A 26,000-nucleotide genomic window follows, 5' to 3' on the forward strand; every position below is an offset into this window, starting at 1 on the left:
GAAAAGGATGTTTCATGCATGTGTGTAAGTTTTGTTGCAGTTTTGTCTTTTCTGCCTTAGTGGATTTTTGCAAAGAAGCGACTTCCTTGAAACAATCAGACATGTGTTTGTCAGAAACACAATGCCCCTTCTGCGCCGCTTCGAAGCCATATTTTTTACCTTTGACCTTGAAGGATGACCTTGACCTTTCACCACTCAAAATGTGTAGCTCCATGAGATACACATGCATGCCAAATATCGAGTTGCTATCTTGAATATTGAAAAAGTAATGGGCAATGTTTAAGCTTTCAGAGGGACAAACAGACTGAAGGACGAACTGACGGACAGTTCAACTGCTATATGCCACCCTACAGGTGGCAACAATTAACAGCAACATTACAGCGGAAATAGTCCTCTTATCTGGGACTACACTTAACCCTCAAGCATCACACTCTGTTTACCCAGAGCGAGGCTCACAATTAGGTGAGGGGAAGATACAAAGTAAAATGGAGTGGATTTGAATCTCTGTCCAGATAATACTTTACATACAACAAACGTAAAATGAGCCTTGTTCTGAGAAAACTGGGCTTAATGCATGTGTGTAAAGTGTCATCCCAGATTAGCCTGTGCAGTCCACACAGACTAATCAGGGATGAAACTTTCTGCCTAAACTTGATTTTCGGTAAGGAGGGACGTCCTTGAAACTAAAAATACCATAAAAGTGGAAAGTGCCGTCCCTGATTAGCCTGTGCGGACTGCACAGGCTAATCTGGGATGAAACTTTACGCACATGCACTAAGCCCAGTTTTCTCAGAACAAGGCTCAAATAGACATAAAACTTGGAAAAGATCAACAGTTTATAAATAGTTTCTGTTTATATGGTATATATGATTGCAAGACAAATGATCCATGGAATGAGTATCAACAATGATGTACACTCATCTAGGAACCAAGTAAAGAATACATTAATACAGCAATGTGCTATGCTCAAACTACTTCAACAAAACATGCACATGTACTGCTACTGAAAGAAACAATGTGGATCTGTGCTGTTACTGAAAGAAACAATGTGGATCTTATTCCAATTATACAATTTAACAGTGACTTTACTAGACAACACTTTTTAAAAACATTTTGTTTAATAATCTGTTTTGCTAATTGCGATTGGTTCTCATATTCATTCCAAAGCCAGGAATGGTTACTGATTGTTTGTGAAGGGAATGACATTTTTCAGATTTCAGATTTCATTAGTAAAACCCTGCATTACCGGTATGGTTGGTTTCCTCTCTAGCTAAAAATGACTCTAATATGACGTAAAATTTATTTATTTATTTAAGGTGACATTGTGTTTTTTTATATACAATAACAAAAATGCACTAAGGTGTAATCTACTAGCTGCATATTTCATATTGTTATGCATAGGGTATGGATTTTTTTTAAGCGTGACTTCTTGAAATAAATTTTCTGAGCATTAATTTTTTTTTATCAAATATGAACCAAACACGACAATCGCTTGTCGCATCCTCCAATATAACCATTTACCTTCAAAACAACCAATATACAGTTATACACCTTCAAAATAACGGTCACTAACCTTATTACTATTGCACAAAATCTAATAACACCCAGCCAATTTATGTTTTCTTTGTCTTAAAAAATGTCTCACTCTAATTAAGTAAACTAAATCACTTTGTAAATCAAATGAAAATGAACAAGTATGAAGCAATTTACAAAGCACTGTCTATACTGTTACTGTATCATCCTACTGCATTTGAATGGTGCTTTAACCTAGCCTGAACAACTCAAGCTTAATCAAAATTAACTTCTTTCATAAGCAATCAAAAATTATCTCTTTTATAAGCAATTAAGTGTTTGTCACCTCATGTGATCCACAACCAATAAAAACGTAATTAAGAAAAAATATTAAAAATGATCAAAAGTAGCCCCTGCAATACACATTATTCTCACAACCAATGATTGTCTCTAAATTAAAAAACATTTTAAGGCTAAATTATCGTTCATTTTAATCAAATTTATACATGTAAGTTCAGAAATAAATGAATATTCTATGGCAGCAAAATCTTCCAATTATCAATCACTATCTTTTTAACCAACCATGGCCAAGTTTTATATTCACCTAGGCCAGTAAATATCCCATAGATAAGGTCTCATGTTATAGTACAGTTTTGGAGAAAATGTTCTCATAGATGAATTGTTGATTGTTTGTAATAAAGATACACAAATTTATACAATCTAAAAAATAATTTACTAGTATATAATCACTCTAAGATTTCATGCTGCATCATGCATAAACATATAAAACATTTTGTGATAATCTTCTTAACAAAATCAATTCGATATGATGCCTTTTTCATTTTCCATTGGTGTTACTAACACCTTTTTAAGAAACAGCATAAAAAAATCCTCTACAAGAGAATTGCAAGTAATTTAGCAGTATGTCATCAAAAATATCACTTTTTAAGATCAGTAATTGCAGAAATTTACTGCCCTTTTTGACATCCTGTTTAAAAAAGTATTTTTTATTTTTCTTATATGAATACATGGAATAAAGACTCATCCACAAGATAAATGTTCCATTTAGATTCTTTAACAAGAATTTCAAAAACGTTCGAAAATTTATTTGTGTTCAGAAAACTATCAGACAAAAATGGCTGGTGTAATGAAATCAAGAACAATCAAGAGATGAAAGCTAGTCACACTTTTGCAGAGTTTGGCTGTTGTTGCTGCTGTTGCAAGGTCTGCACAGGCCGCTTTCCTGCCATGCTTGTAAACACAGGATCTCTGTAACCATAGACACTGTTACCATAGCTACCAGAACTCGGAGGGGGATCAAGGTCCTGTCTATATGGATAATTGTTTGCAATGCTCCTTCTTTCAAGTGGAGTGAAATTTGTTGGTGTATTTCTGTTCACAACTTGGTAGTTCGAGTTATTCTGACCCTGCCCACCTGCAATGTTTCTATAGTTTGAGATCCTCTCGTGGTCTTGAACAGGGGTACCCGCTGATTGTTTAACGGATGATTTGGCAGTCTGTCAAAGGGCTGCACAGGGTTGACAACAGAGTTTTTCACATAGTTGTGTTGATACGATGGATTATGAACGTTCGTCTCCATGGAGGAAGAACTGGTTCCCCTGGATGCTGGTCGATAGACGTTGCTGAATTTTGCCACGTTTGAGTCACTCACGTGCCTTGCACCAGACAGTGGCGGGTCCTGGTAGTTGCCATAGTTACCAGCAGGCAACTGCTCGCCTTGGCCTTGTCGACTGTTGGGTCTGTAAGCAACAGCAAACACTGCAGGGTTGTATTCCACAAATGTCATATTCAAATTAAGAATTCATGTTGTTGCTCTGTGTATTGTTGTAACAAGAGTAATTATGTCATTGTTAAATTGAGTTAAGGTTAATAAATATATGTACACTACACAATTTCCAATGATAAACTGTAGAATTTATCACATTAAATGCAATTTCAATACTAAACTCAGCCACACTATAATGACTGAACCTTTTGCACTCATTGGGGACAAATATAGCAATATTTGGCATTAAGGATAAAAATCTTCATAGAATGGAAATAAAAAGCTTGGGATAAGATCAGTTTCAGATGGGCCTATATTATTGAGATTGTCTTCAGGGGATGATAAAGTGTCCCCTATGGGAGGAATCAAACTATTTTAGTCATTCATGTTTCTTTTTCTTTCTGCATAGTTGCAATAAATTTAATTGGTTCATGGGTAGCGGTTTCTGATATTCTTGGGTAAGGTAATGTTCGACAAGCTCTCTATCTAAGCTGGCAATAACAGTGTTCCATGGCAAATATTCCAATTTTAATCATTTAATGTTTATGTTTAGTTTTCTATTATAAAATATTTGTATATAAACAATCATGTCTCTCTTGATAGTTTGTGGAGTTTCATTATTATTTGCCATAGGGCTTGTTTTGGCTGAATTATGGCCTTTGCCTTATTGTCCACTGTAGAATATATGATGGATTGTTTTGGCAAAACATGTGTTGCGGGGGCATCAATGTCTTAGATAACATTTCTAGCTTAAAAAAAAAGCAAAACATACCAGAAAACTGTAAGTTTCTAATGCAAAGCACATCAAAGTATTGAATGGATTCAAAATGAAACTTCTTGTATTGATAAAAGGGATTGAATGTCACACTGAATGACAGATTAGTTACTAAATGCCTCTCTTCAGGTGCATAAAAACAGCAATAGATGTAAACAGATGCCTTCCATTATGACCTTGACATGTACATGAACACACCTAAACTTGACCTTTACTCACCTTTCTGTCTGGTTCCGGCTGGAAGGTCTTGACCTCTGACCTTGTCCTTTCCAGTTGACTAGGGTATTGCACTTTGCCAATTTCTGGTAAAAGAAATATTCGTGGTCACTAGTATAGCGAGCTCCCTGTGGGGTGGTTAGAAAAAGCAGAGATTATAGGAGGTTAGGTTAGCACTGTAAGGTAGGAATACATGAATAGTGTATATATAAAATGCAAAAAGGGCTTGCACATGCAATTCTAGCAAATAGGTAATGATCTAAGTTACTTTATATTAGGACATTGTTGTTGACGTACGGTAGTCAGATTTTGTTTGGGAACTAAATTAGTCTGGTACGAAATTGTTTTGGTGACTGTCATTGATATTGCATTTATATTACAAGAAACAATTCTACTATAGTCACAATAAAGCAGATCAATAATAAGGCCGCTTTTTCAAATTGGTTTATTGATGATTTTTGTATGGGTGTGGAGAACATTGGTGTGTTAGGAGTTTTTAAAAAAATAAAACTTTTTCAAATACAATTTTAGTGACTGAATTGAATTCAAAAACCTATTCCATGTGATAAAAATGCTAAGAGCACTTTCAGTAAACTTTATTAGCATAGAGAATTTAGTAAATATTAATTAATGATCTGACAAACTTTTCTGTTCATTCTCAATAAGAAAAATGACATTGAATATTTAAAAAAAAATGGTGTTATCAGGTTTCCATTTATTACACCTGATGGCAATTTTACATCTCTTTAATGCAGTGAAAACAATTGTCAAAAATATGATATTTGATATATTAAAAATGAGTGGCCTTTTTTTTTTTACAGTTTGGCCATGTTTGAGCGTTTTTTTTAAATATAACTTCAGACCATTTAAGCTTGGGGCTGTTTCAACTGTAATCCTGTTGTGACTTATATTGCGTATGTACGTATTTATTGCCAGAACTTTGTGTTTTGCAAAATGGACAAGAACAACAAACTCACGTTTGCAGTAAAGAGTGGTGGCTCAAAAAGGGTTAAACACATGTATAAGTTTGTTTTTTATCATTTTTTTTTAACAAACATGTTTTTGGACAAGAGAGTTTCGAACACGTAAAAGTCAATTTTTTAAATTTCAATCTTCTGTTGACAAGAAGAAATATCTACATTCTATAAATGTCCACGCCCCTAATATACATTATTTCTAAATTTGGAAACCACATTCAATATGCAAACATAAAATTTTAACACATATATAAAAGGCTCTTCAGAACTAGCATAATCTATCAGAGTTACACTATACATGTATATATTTACACATACAAAAGCTGTATTGGAATACACATTCAAACAAGATTGGAATGAAAAGTAGAGCACACAAAACATCTCTCTAAACTACACTGCATGTAGACATACATGAACATAGAGGTAGATCATGCAGTAATTTATTAATCAATGCTAAACATGCACTAATAATATGGAAAAAGAAAATGATGAACAAGCGTGAAATCAGTATCAAATTACACGTTAAGGTAATTAAACATTTGATTGAGGTTATAGGGAAAACATTTTTGTAAACAAAATATTAATGCTTGTTATGGAAAAATAATGCAAAAAACAAAGGAAAAAGTAAATTTAATCTGCACAATTTTACAGAACAAACTGCAGGAAAGGCTTTAAGCCCACAGTACAAAAAATGCACATATGAAGTATCATTTGTACATGCTGTAATTAAACTAATCTTAAGTCTGCTCTTCCTATATTACTATTATGACTTGAGGGTGTCGACAATGCATTAGAAGTTACATGTTACTCATACTATGGTCAACTCATGGACCAATGAAAGTTAGAGGCATTTGTATGTATGTTCCCAGCTACTGTCATTAAACTAAATTTGAACATAATACAATCTTGCATTCATAGCAAAGTATTCGATTCATGTTTTATAACAAAAGTAGAACATAAACATAAAATCTGGCATATCAACAAAGTATAATTCCCCTTTTGTCTAATATTCCCCACCTGAAAGGACCTGCCAGCTTACCACTAAAGGTGATCAAAACACTGAAGTTTATTAATTTTTAATGAGATACCTGCTGTTTACCTACACAATGCTCTCATAGTGCTATAAGATTTCAGCAACTGTTATTTTAATTTTCAGCAATAAGCTCATCTCATGAATACAATGTCTCCAGATCTTAGACAGCATTACCATGCCATTCATGGCTTCATTTCCCTTCATTTTTTGTGAAAGGAAAAGACCAATACTATTTAGAGGAATAATAAATTAACAAAAATGAGACAAGGGAAGAAATTTGACATGGTAAATTTGATATCAGTGGAAATTTGCATGATTTACATGAAATTCTTAGCAAGAGAGAGCATTTATTCAGGCCCTGCTCATGAAGGAAAAACAAAGCCCTGGGGTGATGATATAATGTGGTACTACACTGTACACTGGAGCTACTGTTACATTCACACCATCCCCCAAGCACACTTGAATTAGAGCCACCCCTACCCCCCTTGGTTGCCGTGGTAACATACCTGTCTCTCCAGCATGATCCTCTCATACTCCTCCCTCTACCCCCCGACCCCCTGGTTGCCGTGGTAACATATCATCTCTCCTGCTCCTGTATAATCCTCTCATACTCCTCCCCTACCCCATCCCCTGGTTGCCGTGGAAACATACCTGTCACTCCTGCTCCTGTATGATCCTTTCATACTCCTCCCCCTACCCCCACCCCCTGGTTGCCGTGGAAACATACCTGTCTCTCCTGCTCCTGTATGATCCTCTCATACTCCTCTCCCTACCCAACCCCCTGGTTGCCGTGGTAACACACCTGTCTCTCCTGCTCCTGTATGATCCTCTCATACTCCTCCCCCTACTCCACCCCCTGGTTGCCATGGTAACATACTTGTCTCTCCTGCTCCTGTATGATCCTCTCATACCCCTCCCTCTACCCCATCCCCTGGTTGCCGTGGTAACATACCTGTCTCTCCTGCTCCTGTATGATCCTCTCATACTCCTCCCCCTTCCCCACCCCCTGGTTGCCGTGGTAACATACCTGTCTCTCCTGCTTCTGTATGATCCTCTCATACTCCTTCCCCTACCCCACCCCCTGGTTGCCGTGGTAACATACCTGTCTCTCCTGCTCCTGTATGATCCTCTCATACTCCTCTCCTACCCCACCCCCTGGTTGCCGTGGTAACATACCTGTCTCTCCTGCTCCTGTATAATCCTCTCATACTCCTCCCCCTACCCCACCCCCTGGTTGCCGTGGTAACATACCTGTCTCTCCTGCTCCTGTATGATCCTCTCATACTCCTCCCCCTACCCCACCCCCTGGTTGCCGTGGTAACATACCTGTCTCTCCTGCTCCTGTATGATCCTCTCATACTCCTCTCCTACCCCACCCCCTGGTTGCCGTGGTAACATACCTGTCTCTCCTGCTCCTGTATAATCCTCTCATACTCCTCCCCCTACCCCACCCCCTGGTTGCCGTGGTAACATACCTGTCTCTCCTGCTCCTGTATGATCATCTCATACTCTTCCCCCTACCCCACCCCCTGGTTGCCGTGGTAACATACCTGTCTCTCCTGCTCCTGTATGATCCTCTCATACTCCTCCCCCTACCCCACCCCCTGGTTGCAGTGGTAACATACCTGTCTCTCCTGCTCCTGTATGATCCTCTCATACTCCTCCTCCCGCTCCTCCTGTGGGTACTGGCCCTGGCGCTCCTGGTGGCGGCGCTGGTGGTCGGCTCGCAACTGCTGAATACGCTCAGCACGATTCACAGGCTGGTCTAGAAGGTACGTAAAGAGTACTTAGTGAGTGGTGAATACCAACATTCACAGTTAATTGTAAAGATTTATTCAAAGGCAAACTTATTGAAATCAAGTCTGCAATACCTTATAAGGACAACCAATACGTCATCATCTGACTTTTTGCTGAATTGTCTTTGATACATTTATGTTTATACTACAGACATTAAAAGCAAACTGCCAGTCTTTACTATTACTGTATATACAGACCAGTAACACATACACATACTCATAAGACAAATTGTTGCTCATTCCAAACAAAATACACTATTAAAAACCTTCAAGGATTGCATCAATTTTGCCCCTTTCTCCCGACCTGTCCCTATCTATGTTCACACCTGAATGAATGGGGGAGGAGTGTCCCAGGCTGTGGGGGTCAGGGGATGCATGGTATAATTGCGCAATCATGCCCCGCCCATCTCTGTCATACTGCTGCTGTTCTTGATGGTAAATCTCCTGCGCCCTGTAATCAATACAGCAACCATTCCATAATGAGTCTGAGTGCATTAAAAATATGTAACTGTTTACTTCTAAGTAAAATTGGTGTATCAGTACAAAGTTTGACTGAGAAATAATACGAGGATACATGTGATTCAACAATAAAAATTAACAGATGAATACTCAAAACAGTTATCATAGTATGTATATAAATCTAAGAATTCATGTGTTAATATCACTACAAAAAACACAGTATATACCAAGCATGAAGAATTGATACAAAGCCTAATACAGATCACAAATCATCCTATCTGATAATTTAGTATACGGAGGTCTAAAACATATCATGTATTTATGGACCATCTGACACAAATTAGGTAGGGAAGGCAAACATGGTTTGATTTATAATTTATTTTGTGAAAAAAAAATCTGTTCCACTAGGTAGGCTCAGTTTGCTGAAACAGAGTACTTTTTCCTTGGACCTTATCAATGTTTCATTTACAAATTCAATGAAACCATGCCACTACCTGCCTGTTACCATTAAGTTGGTCATTTCCTGATCAAATTCAAGCACACCTGGTAGACAACTGCCCCATCTCACCTGTCATGTTGTGCCTGCGCCTCTCGCCACCTCTGCTCTTCATACTCCATATGTTCCCGATGGGTGACCTCCGTGCGAGGCCCGGTGACCTCCGTGCGGGGCCCAGACAGGACAGGCGCAGACAGCCCCGTACTGTGAGGGGCAGGGGGCCTGTGGACCCCTAGCTGCAGCTTGCCCTTACCAACCTCATCCACAGGGGTCTTAGACCTGGCCTTGCCTCCTCCAAACCTGTTAGATAGCATTTAGTATAGAAATTGAGTTAGATTCAGTTCTTTACTACAAAATTACTATACAGCTATTATGACTTGGGGTGTAAAAACAAAATTAGTGTTGTAAAACTACTCATGAAGGCAAAATCAAAGCAGTAACCAGGACACAGCAAAGTAAAATTAAGTTCAAGTAAATTTTTGTCATTATCATTTCATTACTTATCAATCAATGAAGAACTCTGTGTAGAACAGATGATCTGCTGTTTAAAATTTCAGCTAACATGGTCATGATTTAAAATCTAAATCATTGTTCATTGACTAATGTGTATTGTCTTTCTAAAAGCACAAAACATTTTTGATTATGACTTAGTCATAATGTGGACATTCAGTCACATCACCACTTACATCTGTCAGTGAGTATCATTACTTTGTGATGATAACGTTGTTGAAAATGTGTTTTTTTTAATATTTGTTTTGTGAGAAAAATTAATACTCACTATGTTTCATCACTTACTTGAACAAGCCTTTGAGGAATCCGCCTGATTTCTTTGTTTCCTTGTTCTTCCTTCCTTTTTCTTTCCATCCTCACCGAAAACGTTATCACTAACGGATGACCTTGCAGAATTTGTGGGGTCAAAGCCTGCTGACCCACCCTCACTGCCTTCCTCCTCCACTGGAAAGGTCAAGGTCAACAAAAGGTCAAAGATCGGAAAGGCCAATGATTGGAAAAGAAATCCCCCAAATTGTGTTTTTGTATTAGTTCTTTCCAGCACACACTGCACATCATGACCACCCCTAGTCCAAACTAGGAAACAAGGACATAATGTTTTGTTGCTATTTTAAGAACATACATATTAAGCAGGGGAAACTAGACTTCAAGAATGCGTAATATGTCAATGTCTGCTTAACACTGCCTTGACAATTACCTTTATTTAAAGATCATAAAATCATGTTAGGTTTTCTGCACTTTGCGCTTCATTCTTATAATATCCAGAATAGGATATAAATATTCATTTCCCTGGCTAACTGCTATGTTGTGGGTCCAAATATCGTCACACATATGATTAATGTGTAGCAGTCTTAATGCAATATGAATATTCTAAGAGAAATATATATCAAATATACTACAAGAATAAAATGGGTGGAAAAAAGAAACAAGAGGGCAGTGGTGGCTCTGGTTGCTCACCTGAGAGATACTAATGTTAAGCAAGGGCTGTTTACATTATTTTTCATTTCACAGATATATAAAAACATGTATCATAAGTAGTTTTGTGTGTGTGTGTGTATGTTTTTGGAAATAGACATTATCCCTTGCAACAAAGCTATATTTTAAATAAAAGTAATATAAGGACAGTAATTTAATAATGAGTATAATCAGCAAAAAATTGAATTATGTTTTTCCACAAAGTGTTGTTTATCTTTGAATTCATGAGATAAAGCATCTCCGCATCTTTGGATGTTTTACGGGATTACTAGTTACAACTTGTTTTTGCAAGAAAAACTTAACATACCGAAAACAACTGTATTTTTCAATAGATTGAGTGTTTGTGAAAGAATTTTTGCATAATTAAATACAATATGATGCATTGTTTTCATATATCAAAGTCAGTAATAAAGAAGTAAAAGAGTATGAGAATATCTACCGGTACTAAAAATTCAACATTTATCTTCTTTAAAGGTACCAAACATCTGACACTACATATGTGCGCATATGTGCATATGCATAAAGGTTTTGTTTAAAATAAAGACAGTAAAATATTAATGTTTAATAAGATTTTACTAAGAAACATTCTACTGTAATTCTTTCTGTTAATCTAGAATCTAGAGGTACACAGCTAATATGTGGTACAGGTTTGTCCCCAACACCTTTATTGAAGTGCTAGAAGGGCTCTCCTGGGACCATTCAAAATAGATATGGACAATCTGGGCTTAAATTCTAATCATGTGTGTGTGAGTTAATTCATGACAAATACTTTCTCAATAATTTAAATATCATTTGTTTATTAATTTAATTGAATATTTTATATTTCACATTCTTAAGCAAGAGGGCCATGGTGGCCCTGGACGCTCAGCTGAGTACTATTTACGTTAAACTTGAGTGTTTTATTATAGCCATAAAAAAAGTGTTCTGCCCAAGTTTCATGAAGATTGGCCTATAAATTTGACTTGTAGTGTTAACAAGGTTACACTATAGCCATTTAAAGAAAACTGCAAGGCATCCTGGTGCAACCATTTTAAAACTAATTTAAGATATCTTAAGAACAAATGAAAATTATGTTCCTACAAAGTTTCATAAAGATTGGACTTATATTGTGATTTCTACAGTGTTAACAAGGTTTTACTATCATTGCTACTTTAGCCATATAAAAAAAACTGCCCTGTCCATGGCTGCCATGCTTTTAAACGGACAATATCTATTTTCTTAACCCAGCCGATTTATATTAAAAACAAATGTTCTCACCAAGTTTCATGAAGATTGGATTAAAAATAAGACTTCTGGAGTGTTAACAAAGTTTATAAAGCCATATAAGGAAAACTGGCCCGCCCTCTGGCCGTCATGTTTTTCAACGAACTGGAACCAATTTTGGCCGCAGCCAAGATATTATTGGGACAACTGTTCTGACCAAGTTTCATGAAGATTAGACAATACATGTGGCCTATAGAATGGTAACATGTTCAACGGACAAGGGGCAAACACAAAAGCTCACCATGAGCACATTGTTCTTAGGTGAGCTAAAAAAGCAACAGTATATAGATAAGGTTATGTTTCCAATTTGATGTTGTTTGTTTGACAAAAACAGGTATGTGCAAAATTCACAAAAAAATAATGTTGAAAATGGATTTTCGTAACATCAATACTAATTTCACTTATAAAGACTATGTTTGTGTGTTTTGAAGTTCATAAGATTCTTCCATGCCTGTGGCTACATTATGTGAGGACCTGGAGTATGACACAGCTTTCCTACTTAATTGGCTTACTGAACTGACGTCAGTTGGAACCAACTTTGAATTAAAGCAATTTGAAGCTGTTTAGTTTTTACTCAAAGATATTTAATTTTGGTGTGGTCTTTAGATGTCAGGGGGAAATCGGTGAACCAGGGGGAAATCCCCCCTCTCCGGTATGGTGACAACCAACCAAACTCACATGTGTCGCAAAAGGAATTAACACGGCGGGACGCCAGTGTACATACCACTGCGCCAACCAGACAGCTACTTATACAGGATATGTCATGGAACAGCTCCTTTTTATCTTAAATCCTATGCAAAATATAATCTACATTATGAAATTCTGAGGCTGTTGCAAGCTTAACATCAACATATGTCATGTCTTCAAATGGGCAAGCAATACACAGCCTATTGTGACCAAAAGTTAACAATCATAAATTAACCCAACAATCACAGTCTGTGACTATTAAATTCATTGACTTATGGTGAAAATTTAAACTTGTATCCAGCAGGTACTACTACCAAATTTGCCCAAGATTGCTAAGATCATACATGTACATAAAACATTATATGGAAGGCTCTCATGTTTCATTAATTATCAATTCATGATTATGTCACAATGCCATAATTTGACATTCCATGACGTTATAACAAAGATATGGCATACTTTTATCAACCATACACATTATATGCATACAGTCCTTCCTCATTTTTAAACAAATATTCAGTAACATCAAAACAACAACAAACATTCAGTTAATACAACATTAAACAAATCAATCAGATTTTAAAAATCAACATGCTTCACTGGTGGTACAGGCCAACAAACACCATCGAGATTAATTCAGAAGGACTAATGGCATTCCAAAACTGGTGTGCTGTAAAATTAAATAACAAACATAACAACACAACTGAAATAACTAAAACAGAATGTAAGAAACTGGTTGTTATAAAGAACCATCATGCTTAACAAAGTCAGAAATGAAGACTGAGAAACTAGGTGTCTTGCCTTGAGGGCTACACTGAATGTGCAAGCAAGTATTGAAATAAATGTTTACAGAACTAAAAGGCCAAATAAATAATTAGTCCCGTTTCCTGCTAACAAAGGGCTGTTAATATATGCTCTTATTACAAAAAGCAAAATTGAGCACTAATTTTGATTAATTGCATGATGTTTTTGTTTTGTTTTGCTGAACTTTTGAAATTTAAATTTCATTGTTAATTGGTAGTTATAATTAAATGAGACCAGTTCATGAAACTCACATATAATGTAAACATGTAAAATGTTTGTGTTTACTGTGAATTATCATTGTAAGGTCGTGATGACGCAAGGTCATATGTCCTGGAAATTGTGCTGAAATTAGACTGTAAGCAGAATCCGAAAGAATCAAGGCAGACAATCCAGCTACCTGTCAGATAAAATTGGTCCTTTTGAAATTTTGGTGGCCACGGTCAAACTGACCAAATTTTAGTGTCAAACAATAACGTGCCCTAGTTAAATGTCCCCCCTTTTTTGATTGCAAATAGTATGGCATGTAAGGGCATGATACAAGGAATGGAACTTTTTATTTGGCTGAAGTACTCATTACACCAAAATGAAATGTTACCAGAACAAAAGAACAGAGGTTGCAATGCAGTGGAAAGATTATTGTAATTTCATATCAAATTTGTGTAGTTTATACCTATTGATTCATTAATAAACAATGCCTTAATTCACTGTCTTCAATATAACAAAACAAGTTTTATCAGATAGAGGATAGCAAATGAGCCATTTGGAACATGCTCTGAGATAAAAGCGTGAAATGTGTAAGGGATCTTGCCAGATTAGCCTATGCAGACTGCACATGATAATCAGGGAGAACACTTTCAGCTTTAAGGAAGTTTTCATTTAAAATAACTCTTCTAAGCAAAAAACCAGTTAAGGTGGAAAGTGTCATCCCAAATTAACCTGTGAGGACTGCACACTTGCATTGAGCCTGTTTTTCAAAGAGACCGGCTCAGTTTATCTGTTTAACAATTTTTCTATCAGATATACACGTAGTAGGCTCGTTCTAATTTTTGCACATCAAAATGAACATGTGTTAACATAATGGCCTTAACACTGCATGGCAATCAAGACTAGAGAGAACTGAACAGAGAAACTAATAGTACCTTCAGTGAGATGGAATATATAGTCAAGCGACTTGCAAATATCAGACGGTACATGATGTACTGACGAGACGGAACATGCGATATTACCCGAGCGACTGCGCTGTAACCCTGGGGTATCCCTGGCAACTAGATCACCCGCTGAGGGAGGAGATATAGGAAGATGAATGATTAGGAATACTTTAATAAAATTCTACGTTTAGTCTAATACTTTTTTTTTTTGTAATTTGTTTCGTTTAAGAATTGCAAAATGTGTTATTCACTTATTGTTCATGTCTAAGAATTGCTATGGTGTCATTTTCTTACATCTGTCCGACATGTACATTCTTATCAAGATGATTTTTCCAATATTTTTTTTCATAAAAGCAAACACTGAAAGCAGTTCACAGGCCTAAGTACATGTAACAACAAAGATCAACTTCACATGGATAGCAACTGATTAAAAAAAAAATTATATGGGCAAAAACTATTCACAGTATTGGAGATCTGGCTGAATTAGATTTTGAGGCCAATGAGCAGTTTTTGCCTGTCAAAGACATCAAGTATACAGTTTATAATCTGATTAAATATTTTTAAGCTAAAGCAAACATGTATTGCTACACAATGACTACACAAAAGTAACACATATCTGAAATCTGAAATTGTGTGGACAAAAACAAAGGGAATTATAAATGATAATGAAAAAATTACAATCAAATATAAAACATTTACTGAGAACATGGTCATTCTAAAATCAAATCAAATCATATGTTTACAGTTGTTACCATATTATTTTATGATTTTAACGTTATTTTTGCTTCTTTAACTAAATACAAGCTGAATATTTTTATACGAAGTATCTTACATATTCTTTAGAAACTTTCCAAACTATTTTTTATGCATGCAGTATTATCCTTTACCATACGAAACCATTTGATCCAGGGTATTAGCCAAAGCTCATCATTCTATAACGTACCGATCCAACTTATTTAAGAAATAATTAATTGCAGACATTTAATACTCTTTTATTCATTGATCCCCTTCAAAGTGTAAAAACCAAGCCTGAATGATAAACGGACCCCTACACACCACCCACACACCCACCACACACATTCATCCAAGCCCTCAACCTTTCACCACCCACACATCCATACTTACATGTGTCCATATCCAGCCGTGGAACCGGGTCATAGGAGCGGTCAACTGCAGCTCTGAAACTTTCGTTGCCGCCGCGCCGCCGCGCCATCCTTGGTGCCGGACTCACCCCCTCGTCTTCATCATCATCGTAACTTAGGCTCGTACTCTGGTCTTGATCCGGAGTCATTGTGGAGAGGTTTTCCAGTGAACTGAATCGCTTTAGATTTGTTGGAGGCTTAGGTCCTCGAATGTTTGCTGGAAATTTAAGGATAATTTGTACTGGATATATTATATGTATTAGGCAGTAATTAGCCATTGTTGAGATAACAAGTTGGGAAGTTTTATCATAAAAAGTTACTTGAACATATTTGGAGTCAAAAGTAAATAAGAATTATATATTTTTAAACTGTTTACAATGTTCATTAAATTAATATATCTACTTTTATTGGTACCCTGAAAAGTGGAATACTAGATTTCTATCTAACACAATACCCAGTAACACCCTATCTAACACCCATTGTCCACATTTTGTTAGATGCATAAGGCCACAGCAAACAAGGGTTAGTTTCTGGGAAAAACATGCATGGATTTCTCTACACATTCTGAAATTGCATAAACTTGACAAACAAGTGTCTGAGAAATATAAAGTAAATGTGGCTACAGCTGATGTTCTATAAACAACATTTGTTCACCCATATTAAATTTTCGTCTATAAGAGACTTCCTTTAAACCAAAAAAGGGGAAAGTTTTGTCCTTAATGAGGCTTTACAGTCTACCTTCCACCTAGGCTGGATTTTCTTATAGAAAAGACTTCCTTTAAAAAAAAATCTCTAAAAGAAGAAAGTGTTGTCCCTCAGATAAGCCTTAATTTTGCAGACTGCACAGGCTAATCAGGGATGTCAATTATGACTGCACAGGCTAATCAGGGATGTCAATTATGACTGCACAGGCTAATCAGGGATGTCAATTATGACACACGCATTAAGGCTGGTTTCCCTCATACTCTCTAAAATTTCAAACCAGAAAATCTGAAAGCTGCTTTCAATAAGAAATCCGCATGTATTTCCCAATGACAACATACACTATTCATGCTTGCTACTACCTACTCATACATAGCACTTTACAACTGCATGCAATTTGCAAGTAATATTTTGAACAACATGGACATGAACTTGAAAATCCCCGTAAGGTAAAATCTAATATTAAAAATAAAATTAAATTTATCTTTAGAAATTGATTTGCCTATAGTTTCTTAGTATTGCTATATCATCTGTAATTTTTGTAATATCTTGGTTGAATATGGTACACGTTTAGAAACAATTTGCATTCATAATGTTTATTATGAAAAATGAAATTTATGGCTTCACCACATTATTATACTGTTGTTTTATGAGTGAGGTTATGTGACAATGATATTTTAATTCATACAAGATAACTGACAGTGTTCAAACTTACAGCTGCTGTCTGTATACATACCGCTACATTTATTATGAACACATTAAATGTTATCATTGTGGATGTTTACTTTTATTGTTGATGTTTACTTTAATTCAAATAAATACATGTCAGTTTAAGTATTTCAGTCCAGGTGTTTGGATCACACCAGTGTCACCTGGTGGCTGGGAGGGATTTTTGCCTCTAAATGGAAATGGGTCTTGTGACATATGCGGCCATATCCTGTTCACTCATGAGACCTTGAAACCTTGTGTGACTTAATAGCGGGCTAGGACTAGCTCCTTACCAGACTGCTTGAATGCGCAGGCTAGTCTGGTTTCACATGGCATAAGGCCCTTTTTTGCATTACACAGCTCATATGCCAAAAGTGATTGCAAAGAAGTCAATGCAGACATCATAAAAGCAAACATCATGCCAAAATGGGACCTATCAGAACAGTTTAGCTGCATCCGATTTCTCTGATGAAAGATCATAATGCCCACTAATGAGGGCACAAAACCTTGAGTGACTTTATAGCAGCCAGGGTCATTTCCTCACACATTCAGGCAGTTGGCCCTTGAGCTAGGACATCAGCATTATGAAGTAATACCCATTTTCATATGGCATGGGTAATATTGATTTATTAATCAGCTGTGCATATGGTAGATTTTTTTTATAATTTAAAATACCCAAGTACAAAACACAAATCACTAAATTAAACGGCTCAGGGGCTGAAATACCAAGTTGTATTCAGAGGTGTACGCCAGTTTGAAATACTATAAGCAATCTCTTACATTCATGGTATGCTAGAATCTTCAACCTGTGTGTCTTCTTCCACCAAAGAAAGCATTTATAAAAAGTGTTGTTTTTTTCATTCACTTCATGATTTAAAATAACTCAAATGCATGTTAATGACATGATAACAGTTTACAAGAGGAATTCATTGTAACTTGTTTTTAAATGGAAAATATACCGGTGGAAAACAGAGGGTTACCTTGTGATAGTAGTTTCAAACAACAGTGATTGTGAAATTTAATACCAAATTCAAAAAGTTATCAACACATGTGTGCGGAAATTTGTAATGGTGTCAGCAAACGAACAATGAATTATGCAGCAAAATTCCATCCCCTTAAAATTATTAAGCAGTGTCTACATAATTAAAACAAGAACAAACACAGCACTACCACTCAAGCCACTACTGAATTACGCTTGCCAATGTCGTTCAACATACAGCGGTATTTTTCATGCACGAGAGTTCTCGAGCTATTGATATTGCTGTTGGAACGGCTAAGAAGAGACTCTGCTGATTCTGCGCGCACGAGACGTCGATAGCTGCCAGATTTCTGTATCGACTGCTGAATGCCTATATACAGAAGTATAGGAATGAAGGCATAGCTAGAGTTTATGAATGAAAGAATGCCATGGTATGAAATAAATGAGGCTCGCTCTGGGAAAATGGGGCTTAATGCATGGGCGTTGTAAAGTGTCGTCCCAGATTTGCTGATGGAGTCTGCACAAGCTAATCAGGGACAACACGTTCCACATAAACTTGAGTTTGCTAAGAAGATACTTCATTAGCCTGGGCTAATCTGGGACCACACTTTACGCACATGCATTAAGCCCCTTTTTACCACAGCAAGGCTCATATCTATTAAATTAGGTAAACTGAATAGCCAGACGCTTATTAAGAGATTCTAGCAGTTTTCTGGTTGCTATGAGAAAGGTCCCTTCAATTCTGTCTACTCTAGGGGGAACTAGTAACTTTTTATCTGGTGATCTCATAGTGGACCACACATGTGTGACATCACTGTGATTGTCACCATGGTAACCCAGGCACCTTATGTGGCAGATGATATTTGGTGTGCCACTAGTAGTCAACCTGCAAGACTGTTGTTTCTTATGTTTTTATCAATGGTTAAATTGTCATTGACCATGCAGCCATGCTACATGTAACTGTCTTGTTCTCAAAACGATTGTGTTTTATTTTGCAATCTCAGTGGTAACGTTGACTAGAAAATCTGATATTTTCTTTTATTCTGAATTTTGTTTATGTTATTTGATGTGTTTTTTAGAACAATTTCTTATTTGCCAATAAATCCTTCAGCTATGTTCTCATTAACTACGCGCTCTTTGGGTAATCATCAAACTTAACATGCAAAGCAAACTAATTCTAATGCTCATTATGCAAAACAATTCTATGGAATAGACCATCCATGGTTAAACAGTCAATAACTGCATTTTCAATAAAAAAAAATCACAACAACCATTCAGAAACTGAAACATTACAAAAAAAAATGTTAGCGGAACTAAAATGGACACATTGACATCCATTCTGTTGCTTACTGCACCTTCAATGTTGAAAGTGTGAGAGCGGTGAACTAAAGGCATCCGTACGCATGTATACGCAATCTCATCTAGGGAAAGATGATAACAAAAATTGACAATTATAGCACATTTTGGCTGCTTTTTCTATTTTAGAATCAGCCATTATAAACCATGTTAACAGTTGGTGATTTTTGACAAACATTGGAGCAGTCTGTTGGTTAATCATAGAGTTGCAATGATGTTAAAACTTAAATACCAGTTAGAAACGTATTTTGACGCATTTGTAGTCCATAAGAAAGTTACATTTAATTAAAGACCTTTCTAACTTAAGATTCAACTTTATTGGTTTCAAGACCATCCGTTGGTTACTGATGAGCAGCAAACAGCAAAAAAACCTGACCAAACTGCTCTGTCCTAAGTTCCGTGAATGTGTTGATAATAAAAAAGGGTTTAAACCGTTTGAAAGTGCGGTAAGAATACATATAATTTGGAAATGCACTAATGTCATGTGATACTACCTGAACAAAAGACAAAGTACAACATTCTATCATCGTAAAATTTCTTTATAAATCTGCATAAAAAGTAGATCATGATAGACATAAAATAAGGTATTTTTTATCATTGTTGAATGGCCATTAAACAACTCTTTATTGTTCAGATAGACAAACTTGGTTTAATACCTTGAGCATAAGAACTCCAAACAGTTGTTTATATGTACATATATATACAATTTATATAAAATTATTTTTTGAATATCTCTTGACAATTATGAAATATTTACCTTTATAACTTTATCATATTTAGTGAAACAATATTGCAAATTACTTTAAGTAGAAGTAAAAGATATAATTTGAAATGTAAGTAGCCAGTGGCAGGTTTTATTTATCACCAAAGACAAGTTTTAATTAGCACCAAAAGCCAAGAATCAAACACACAAAAAACGAGAAAAATGCTTAAAATAGTTTCTCTGTTATTTATATATTCTGACACTGAAGTTTGAAATGGAAAGGGAAGTAATAAAGTATAATTCGTGTAAAAAACAAATCAAGAAGTTCTTAATAGGTAATTTAAAAGAAATTCATTGCAAAAATTGAATTTATTTTACATATTGCTATTTCATCATCAAAATCATTGAAATAATTAAGTACATATCAATTAAGTTTAAACACAACTACTTTACAATTAACTGACATATTTTGATAATTAACATCTTGACCTTAACCCATTTATGCATAGCGGACTCTCCCATCCTTCTTAATTGGATCGATTTATTTCCAAAATTAGGGATGTCTAGTATATTTATTTCTATATTTAGAATATTTCTTACAGAAATTCCTTTAAGCAAACAGCACAGACCCTGATGAGACGCCGCGTCATGCGGTGTCTCATCTGGGTCTACGCTGTTTGCAAAGGCCTTTTTTCTAGACGCTAGGCATAAATGGGTTAAATCCTAAAAACTGCACTGGAACTATGCTTTGGAATTTGAATAAAGATCTCTATCAAACTTGTCCAGCATGCTGTGTAGAGTATATAGAATCTCATTCCTGATTAGTTATGTTGGTGATTATGAAGTATATATGAGCCTCCCTATGTGAAAAGGGGGTTTCATGCATGTGCTTTAAAGTGTTGTTGCAGATTAGCCTATGCAGTCCAAACAGGCTAATAAGGGATGACACTTTCTGTTTAAACTTGATTTTTGCTGAGAAGAGACTTTCTTTAAACGAAAAATATCATACAAGCGTAAATTGTCGTCCCTGATTATCCTGTGCAGACTGCACAGGCTTATCTGGAACAACGCTATACCCACATGCATTAAACCCCTTTTTCACAGAGCAGGGCCCATAAACATCATATTTCATGCGGAAAAAAGGTTCAATAAACAGTTGAAATATTTTGGATCGTATCAGCAGGACCATTTCTGCGCTCGTTGAATGCATAAATATTGGTGGTAGTTAAAGGCCGACTAGCTACCTATGGCAAAAGGTACACACACAAATATCAGTCAGTTTTACAGAGTGACACACTTGAAATGTACACCATAAGAATGTTGTTGAAATGGACAAACACGTAATCAAGAAATGATTATCAGTAACTAATGAAGACTTTGCAAAGCTGTTGATATATTTATGATTCTTTATTCTTATCAATATTTATTAATTTAATAGAATTTTTCAATTAAAATCAGTATTATTTATAAGCTCTGAATTAATTGCTTTTCAGCAAAAACATGTTTGGTGTCTGATTCAAGTAAGTCACACTGAATATAATAGTATTATATCATGGTTATGCATTAGTCTATGTAATCAACCCCCAAGTTATCCTTCCTACCATCGTAAGATTTCCCCCTTTGATGCATGGATCCTGAAATGTGAATTAATACCAATGGTTTACAGGTCTCAGTAGGACACCGGTGGAAACCCAGAATAGATGTGAGCTTTGCTCTGTGAAAACTGGGCTGAATGCATTTGCGTAGAATCGTCCCAGATTAGCCTGTGCAGTCCACTTGGGCTTATCGGGGACGACACTTTCGGATTATATTAAATGTTTGGTCTAAAGGAAGACTAGTCTTAGCAGTTATCAACTTTAGGCAGAATGTGTCATCCTGATTAGCCTGTGAAGACTGCACAGGCTAATCTGGGATAACAATTTACCAACATGCATCCCAATTTTCCCAAAGGGAGGCTCATGCAGATTGAATCTTCAGATGATTCCAATACAACCACAAGTTCATATATTAGCATTAACCCTTTGCATGCTGGGAAATTTGTCGTCTGCTAAAATCTCGTCTTCTGAATTTCTAAAATTAGCATTTTCTTCGATTTTTTTTCCAAAGAATACTATCAGAATACCAAACAGTTTGGATCCTGATCAGACCCCACGTTCTGTGGCGTCTCATCTGGATCCAAACTGTTTGCAAAGGCCTTCAAAATTCGATTCCAGCACTGAAAGGGTTAATCTTGTATACTTGTGATGATAATTTTCAGGTTACCCATCTAACTTATGACTAAAAGCTATTTTTATAATGTATGAGCTGAATTCTCATTTCCCAGAGCTGTTGTTGTAAACATTTTTAAACTTCAATCCATTGGATAATGAGTAATAACCCCCAATATTTTATATGTGACACCAATGAATTGAGATAGAATCTTATTCATATTAAGAAAACACACCTTAAAACAAATGTTCAAGGTATTGACACATGGAATATAAGTTAATTCTGTCAGATTGCTCTCCTCAAGATATCCTACTCCAGTTTGAAATGCCTCAGAATGCAAACATACATATTATAAAGCTTATATAATGAATGACAAATCCAAATGCATTTGTGATAATTATAACATCAGGTAAGTGCAAACTAAGGCTATGATAATGTTGCCTCTGCCAATATGACTAATACATGTATATAGCTCAGTATACCCTACATTAATAGTTATCATATCAAGGCAAACTACCATTCAAATTTTACTTCCTGCCCGTGAACAGTCTCAAAAGCATAAATGTCTCTCTAAAATAACGTGAATGACTCTATGTCTCATAAGCAGAAGCAGTATAATATCTACATGCCCTGGCCCCAATACCTTTATTTAGCTCTTTAAGGCCCCTAACTTTCTGATAAATCTCACTGCTTCGGGGATCCATATGGCCCTTTCGTTTCTCAGACATGCTCTGTCGACCGAAACCGTCTCGACTAAATCCATCACCCACTGGGGTCCTGTAAATAAGGGATGATACATTGCAAACAAAGAGCAGGACAACATGTTGTACTACAGTGCTCAAAACAAAAACAAAACTGATGCAACTCCCCTTATTAGTCTTCTTTTAGAATATATATTTAGGGTGCCAATAAAAATAACATCATTTTACAATGGTGAATCTGCCATATTGTCTACTTAAATTAATGCTTGAACTCTGGAACCAAAGTTGTATGAAAAAAGTGAAATATAAATTTTTATTTCAGTAACATTTTCCTATATTTTGTACAAAGCGTGATATACAGGTTCGACACTCAATTTCTGCCACCTACAGCTCGCTCTCGTCGCTAGCCTGGCTTGGATGCCGGTTCCAGTCCGGGCCCTTGATCCAGGCAGGTTCCTTATTCTCCTCGTCAGAACTCTCACTGGGGGAACCGTGCTCTATGCCCAGCGTTGAGTGAGGACGGGGACGCTGAAAAAAATAAATTCTCATTAAATGTTTATTATTGGGTTATAAAAATATAGGCAGATAATGTTAATTTGTGCTGGTACATACATACTTGTCCAATTGTTGCAATATATTCCACTTGTCAATACAAGTTGTGACATATCATGGGCACTGGCTAGATATGGACAATGAATTTACTGCTCTTCGACCAAGGTTATAAATATGTTTGCAGAGTTAAGCATACAAAAATATGTTTGATATCAACACTTTATGTTTGATATCAAAGTTGATATCATTTGATTTTGATTTTAAAATTATTGAAGTCTGCATATACCATAATGTGATAAGTTGCATTTTAAATAACTTTTATACTGGGTAATCTTGGGTAACAGTTACCATAAGCTTCGTGATTGTCAAATCTGTAAAACTAAATCATTGCACTTCATCTACAAACATCTGAATTTTTAAGATTTTTTTTTTCCTGTAGAGTTAAATAACTGCCCGTTATGGTTGGCAAGGATTTTAATAAATTACATCAATTCCTTTTCATGATCTTGTAACAGACTGAGGGATATCTTCTAAAAGTATTTTAATGATCAGGTTCTTGGTAAAGAATAAATTGGAGACCACACACATGTATACAGCATGTAAAGTATCTTCTGTTTTATAATGCCATGCCTTCAGAACATGGCATTGATATATTTTGCTTATCTGTGAATTGTGCTGTAAGGTTAAATGAATTTTTTTTAAATTTGTCCAAAAAGGATAAATTGCCTAGCCAACATGTTTAGTTGCCAGTAAAAACAGAGACTTCTGATAATTTGAACAAAACATCCAAAAAACAACATCTCATGGCTTAATCAAACTTTAGTGATGCAAACTTGCAAAGAAACAACATGCCAACAAACAGTTTATCTAAACTGCAACAACCCACCAAAAATGCTACCTGTTTTGTAAGGTCAATGATGTTCTTTCTACCCGGCAGCCCGGGTGAGTCCACATAGCTATCATGCGTTGCCCGAGTGTAGGATTCGTTCCTCAGCCCATTACCCGCAATTATCCTGTCCAAGAACATATTAGGAGATTTAAAATTCCCCATCACATCCCCATTGGCTGTCCGTGGAGGGGTGCCAAGCCCATCCTTAGTCACATGATCATTATTGTCGAATGAATCGTTGTTATTCAACTCCTTCCCAGGTGGCACGCCCCAGTTGGATTCCTCCAATCCTGGTGAGGTGAAAGGTGAGGGAGATGGTGCCCCTATTCTTCGAGCGACCTTGATGTTGATACTGCCTGGAACCGGCCCCTCTATTTGCATAGCGTTACGTAGAAGGTCCATGGCCTCGGTGTTTGTACGCTTGATCAGCGAGACCTCGTTCACTTCAAGAAGCTGGTCGTTCACTTGCAGACGACCATCCTAGAAATAAGATTTGGCGGATATATGATAGGCTACAGATCAATATTAAGAATATATGATAGGCTACAGATCAATATAAAGAATATATGATAGGCTACAGATCAATATTATCTAAAGAAATATGTTATACATAGAATTAACAAAATCACTAAGGAAAGAAAGGTTATGAGAAAGCAAAATATTTGCAAGTATCTTATTTTTGTTGCAAACATCATTAATCATGGAATTTTAACTCACATTCACCAAACTACCTGCAGATATACATGTAGTACTGTATACAGCCATGAAAACTGTTGATAAATGTAAATGTCTATGTACATTTTTTGCTAGTTCATGCCACCAACTTCTTGGCAATTGTTTAAACTAAACCAGACAAATTTTTTATGATAAATGAAACAAGGCAGACAGAGTGAAATGATCGGTGAAATTCTGTATGTTCTGCACACAGCACTGCACCACAAAGTTGGCCTTTTACCAGAAACTCGTGCTTGTAAACAAGTGCACATGGTGTGTTACAAACCTAAGTCAGCATTGCTTTGTTATAATGTCTTCTATGGTGGCATTTTCAAATTTTCAAAAACATTTTACAACAAAGCATGTTTAACTTTGATTCAAAGGCCTCAAAGCTTACATGATGATTTTAACATGCAAACTTAGTCCTTAAAACCTTCACCAAAAGGAAAATAAACATTAAATTAACATAAAGCTTGATTCTTCCAAAATCTAAAATCTTTGCAATATAAGTGAAAAACTAATTTATTATATATATATATATGCATACTAATTGACTTTGAATTCCTATCCCCCCCGTTCACACATAGACGCCCCTTCTACTACGATCAAAGCGTGGCCCAAAACGTGGCCAATCGTGACAAATCGCAGGAGAAACGTAGTGGAGTCTTCATAAGCGCAGTATGATCGCATAGAGTCTTCATGATCTGAGAGCTCAACGCTCTCGCCACACTTATTTTGAACATGCTCAAAACAAACGTAGCGGGATCGTGGCCAACACTATTCGGTGTATATATATATAGGGGCATCATGGTATGAAGACCATAATTTGTCAAATTGTTCGATTTAGACTACACTCGGCCTCGATCCGGTCCAATCTAAACCTTTTTCATATCATGGCTTGATCGGGAT

The 26,000-nt window shown here is 36.1% G+C and overlaps 3 protein-coding genes across 3 annotated transcripts in view; 1 reads left to right on the top strand and 2 right to left on the bottom strand.

The window, feature by feature from the left end:
• Positions 1-2,405: 2,405 nt before the first annotated feature.
• On the bottom strand, positions 2,406-6,820 carry LOC127854728 (uncharacterized). Its single transcript, XM_052389787.1, has 3 exons — positions 6,806-6,820; positions 4,293-4,417; positions 2,406-3,272 (listed from the first exon to the last, which is right to left on the bottom strand). The coding sequence occupies exons 1-3, from the start codon at positions 6,818-6,820 to the stop codon at positions 2,909-2,911; spliced, it is 504 nt and encodes a 167-aa protein (XP_052245747.1). The 3' UTR covers positions 2,406-2,908.
• Positions 6,821-6,969: 149 nt separating this feature from the next.
• Positions 6,970-7,470, top strand: LOC127854729 (uncharacterized). Its single transcript, XM_052389788.1, has one exon. The coding sequence runs from the start codon at positions 6,970-6,972 to the stop codon at positions 7,468-7,470; it is 501 nt and encodes a 166-aa protein (XP_052245748.1).
• Positions 7,471-9,150: 1,680 nt separating this feature from the next.
• The window catches only part of LOC127854730 (partitioning defective 3 homolog), a 62,414-nt gene continuing 45,564 nt past the window's right edge, over positions 9,151-26,000 (bottom strand). The window contains exons 12-20 of the mRNA XM_052389789.1: positions 24,387-24,857; positions 23,325-23,464; positions 22,879-23,012; positions 21,629-21,661; positions 18,207-18,338; positions 15,563-15,796; positions 14,516-14,566; positions 9,846-10,004; positions 9,151-9,350 (exon numbers count right to left, since the gene is read on the bottom strand). Coding sequence (XP_052245749.1) covers positions 9,283-9,350; positions 9,846-10,004; positions 14,516-14,566; positions 15,563-15,796; positions 18,207-18,338; positions 21,629-21,661; positions 22,879-23,012; positions 23,325-23,464; positions 24,387-24,857 — 1,422 coding nt within the window. The 3' untranslated portion in view covers positions 9,151-9,282. The remainder of the gene's footprint in view (positions 9,351-9,845; positions 10,005-14,515; positions 14,567-15,562; positions 15,797-18,206; positions 18,339-21,628; positions 21,662-22,878; positions 23,013-23,324; positions 23,465-24,386; positions 24,858-26,000) is intronic.

The sequence above is a fragment of the Dreissena polymorpha genome, chromosome 13, assembly GCF_020536995.1.
Source record: "Dreissena polymorpha isolate Duluth1 chromosome 13, UMN_Dpol_1.0, whole genome shotgun sequence".
NCBI lineage: Eukaryota > Metazoa > Mollusca > Bivalvia > Myida > Dreissenidae > Dreissena > Dreissena polymorpha.

Coding starts and splice junctions, on each gene's coding strand:
- LOC127854729 (XM_052389788.1), top strand. CDS start 6,970: ATGATCCTTTCATACTCCTCCCCCTACCCCCACCCCCTGGTTGCCGTG.
- LOC127854728 (XM_052389787.1), bottom strand. Junction 3,273..4,292: donor AGCCGGAACCAGACAGAAAG/GTGAGTAAAGGT, acceptor TGTTGCTTACAG/ACCCAACAGTCGACAAGGCC.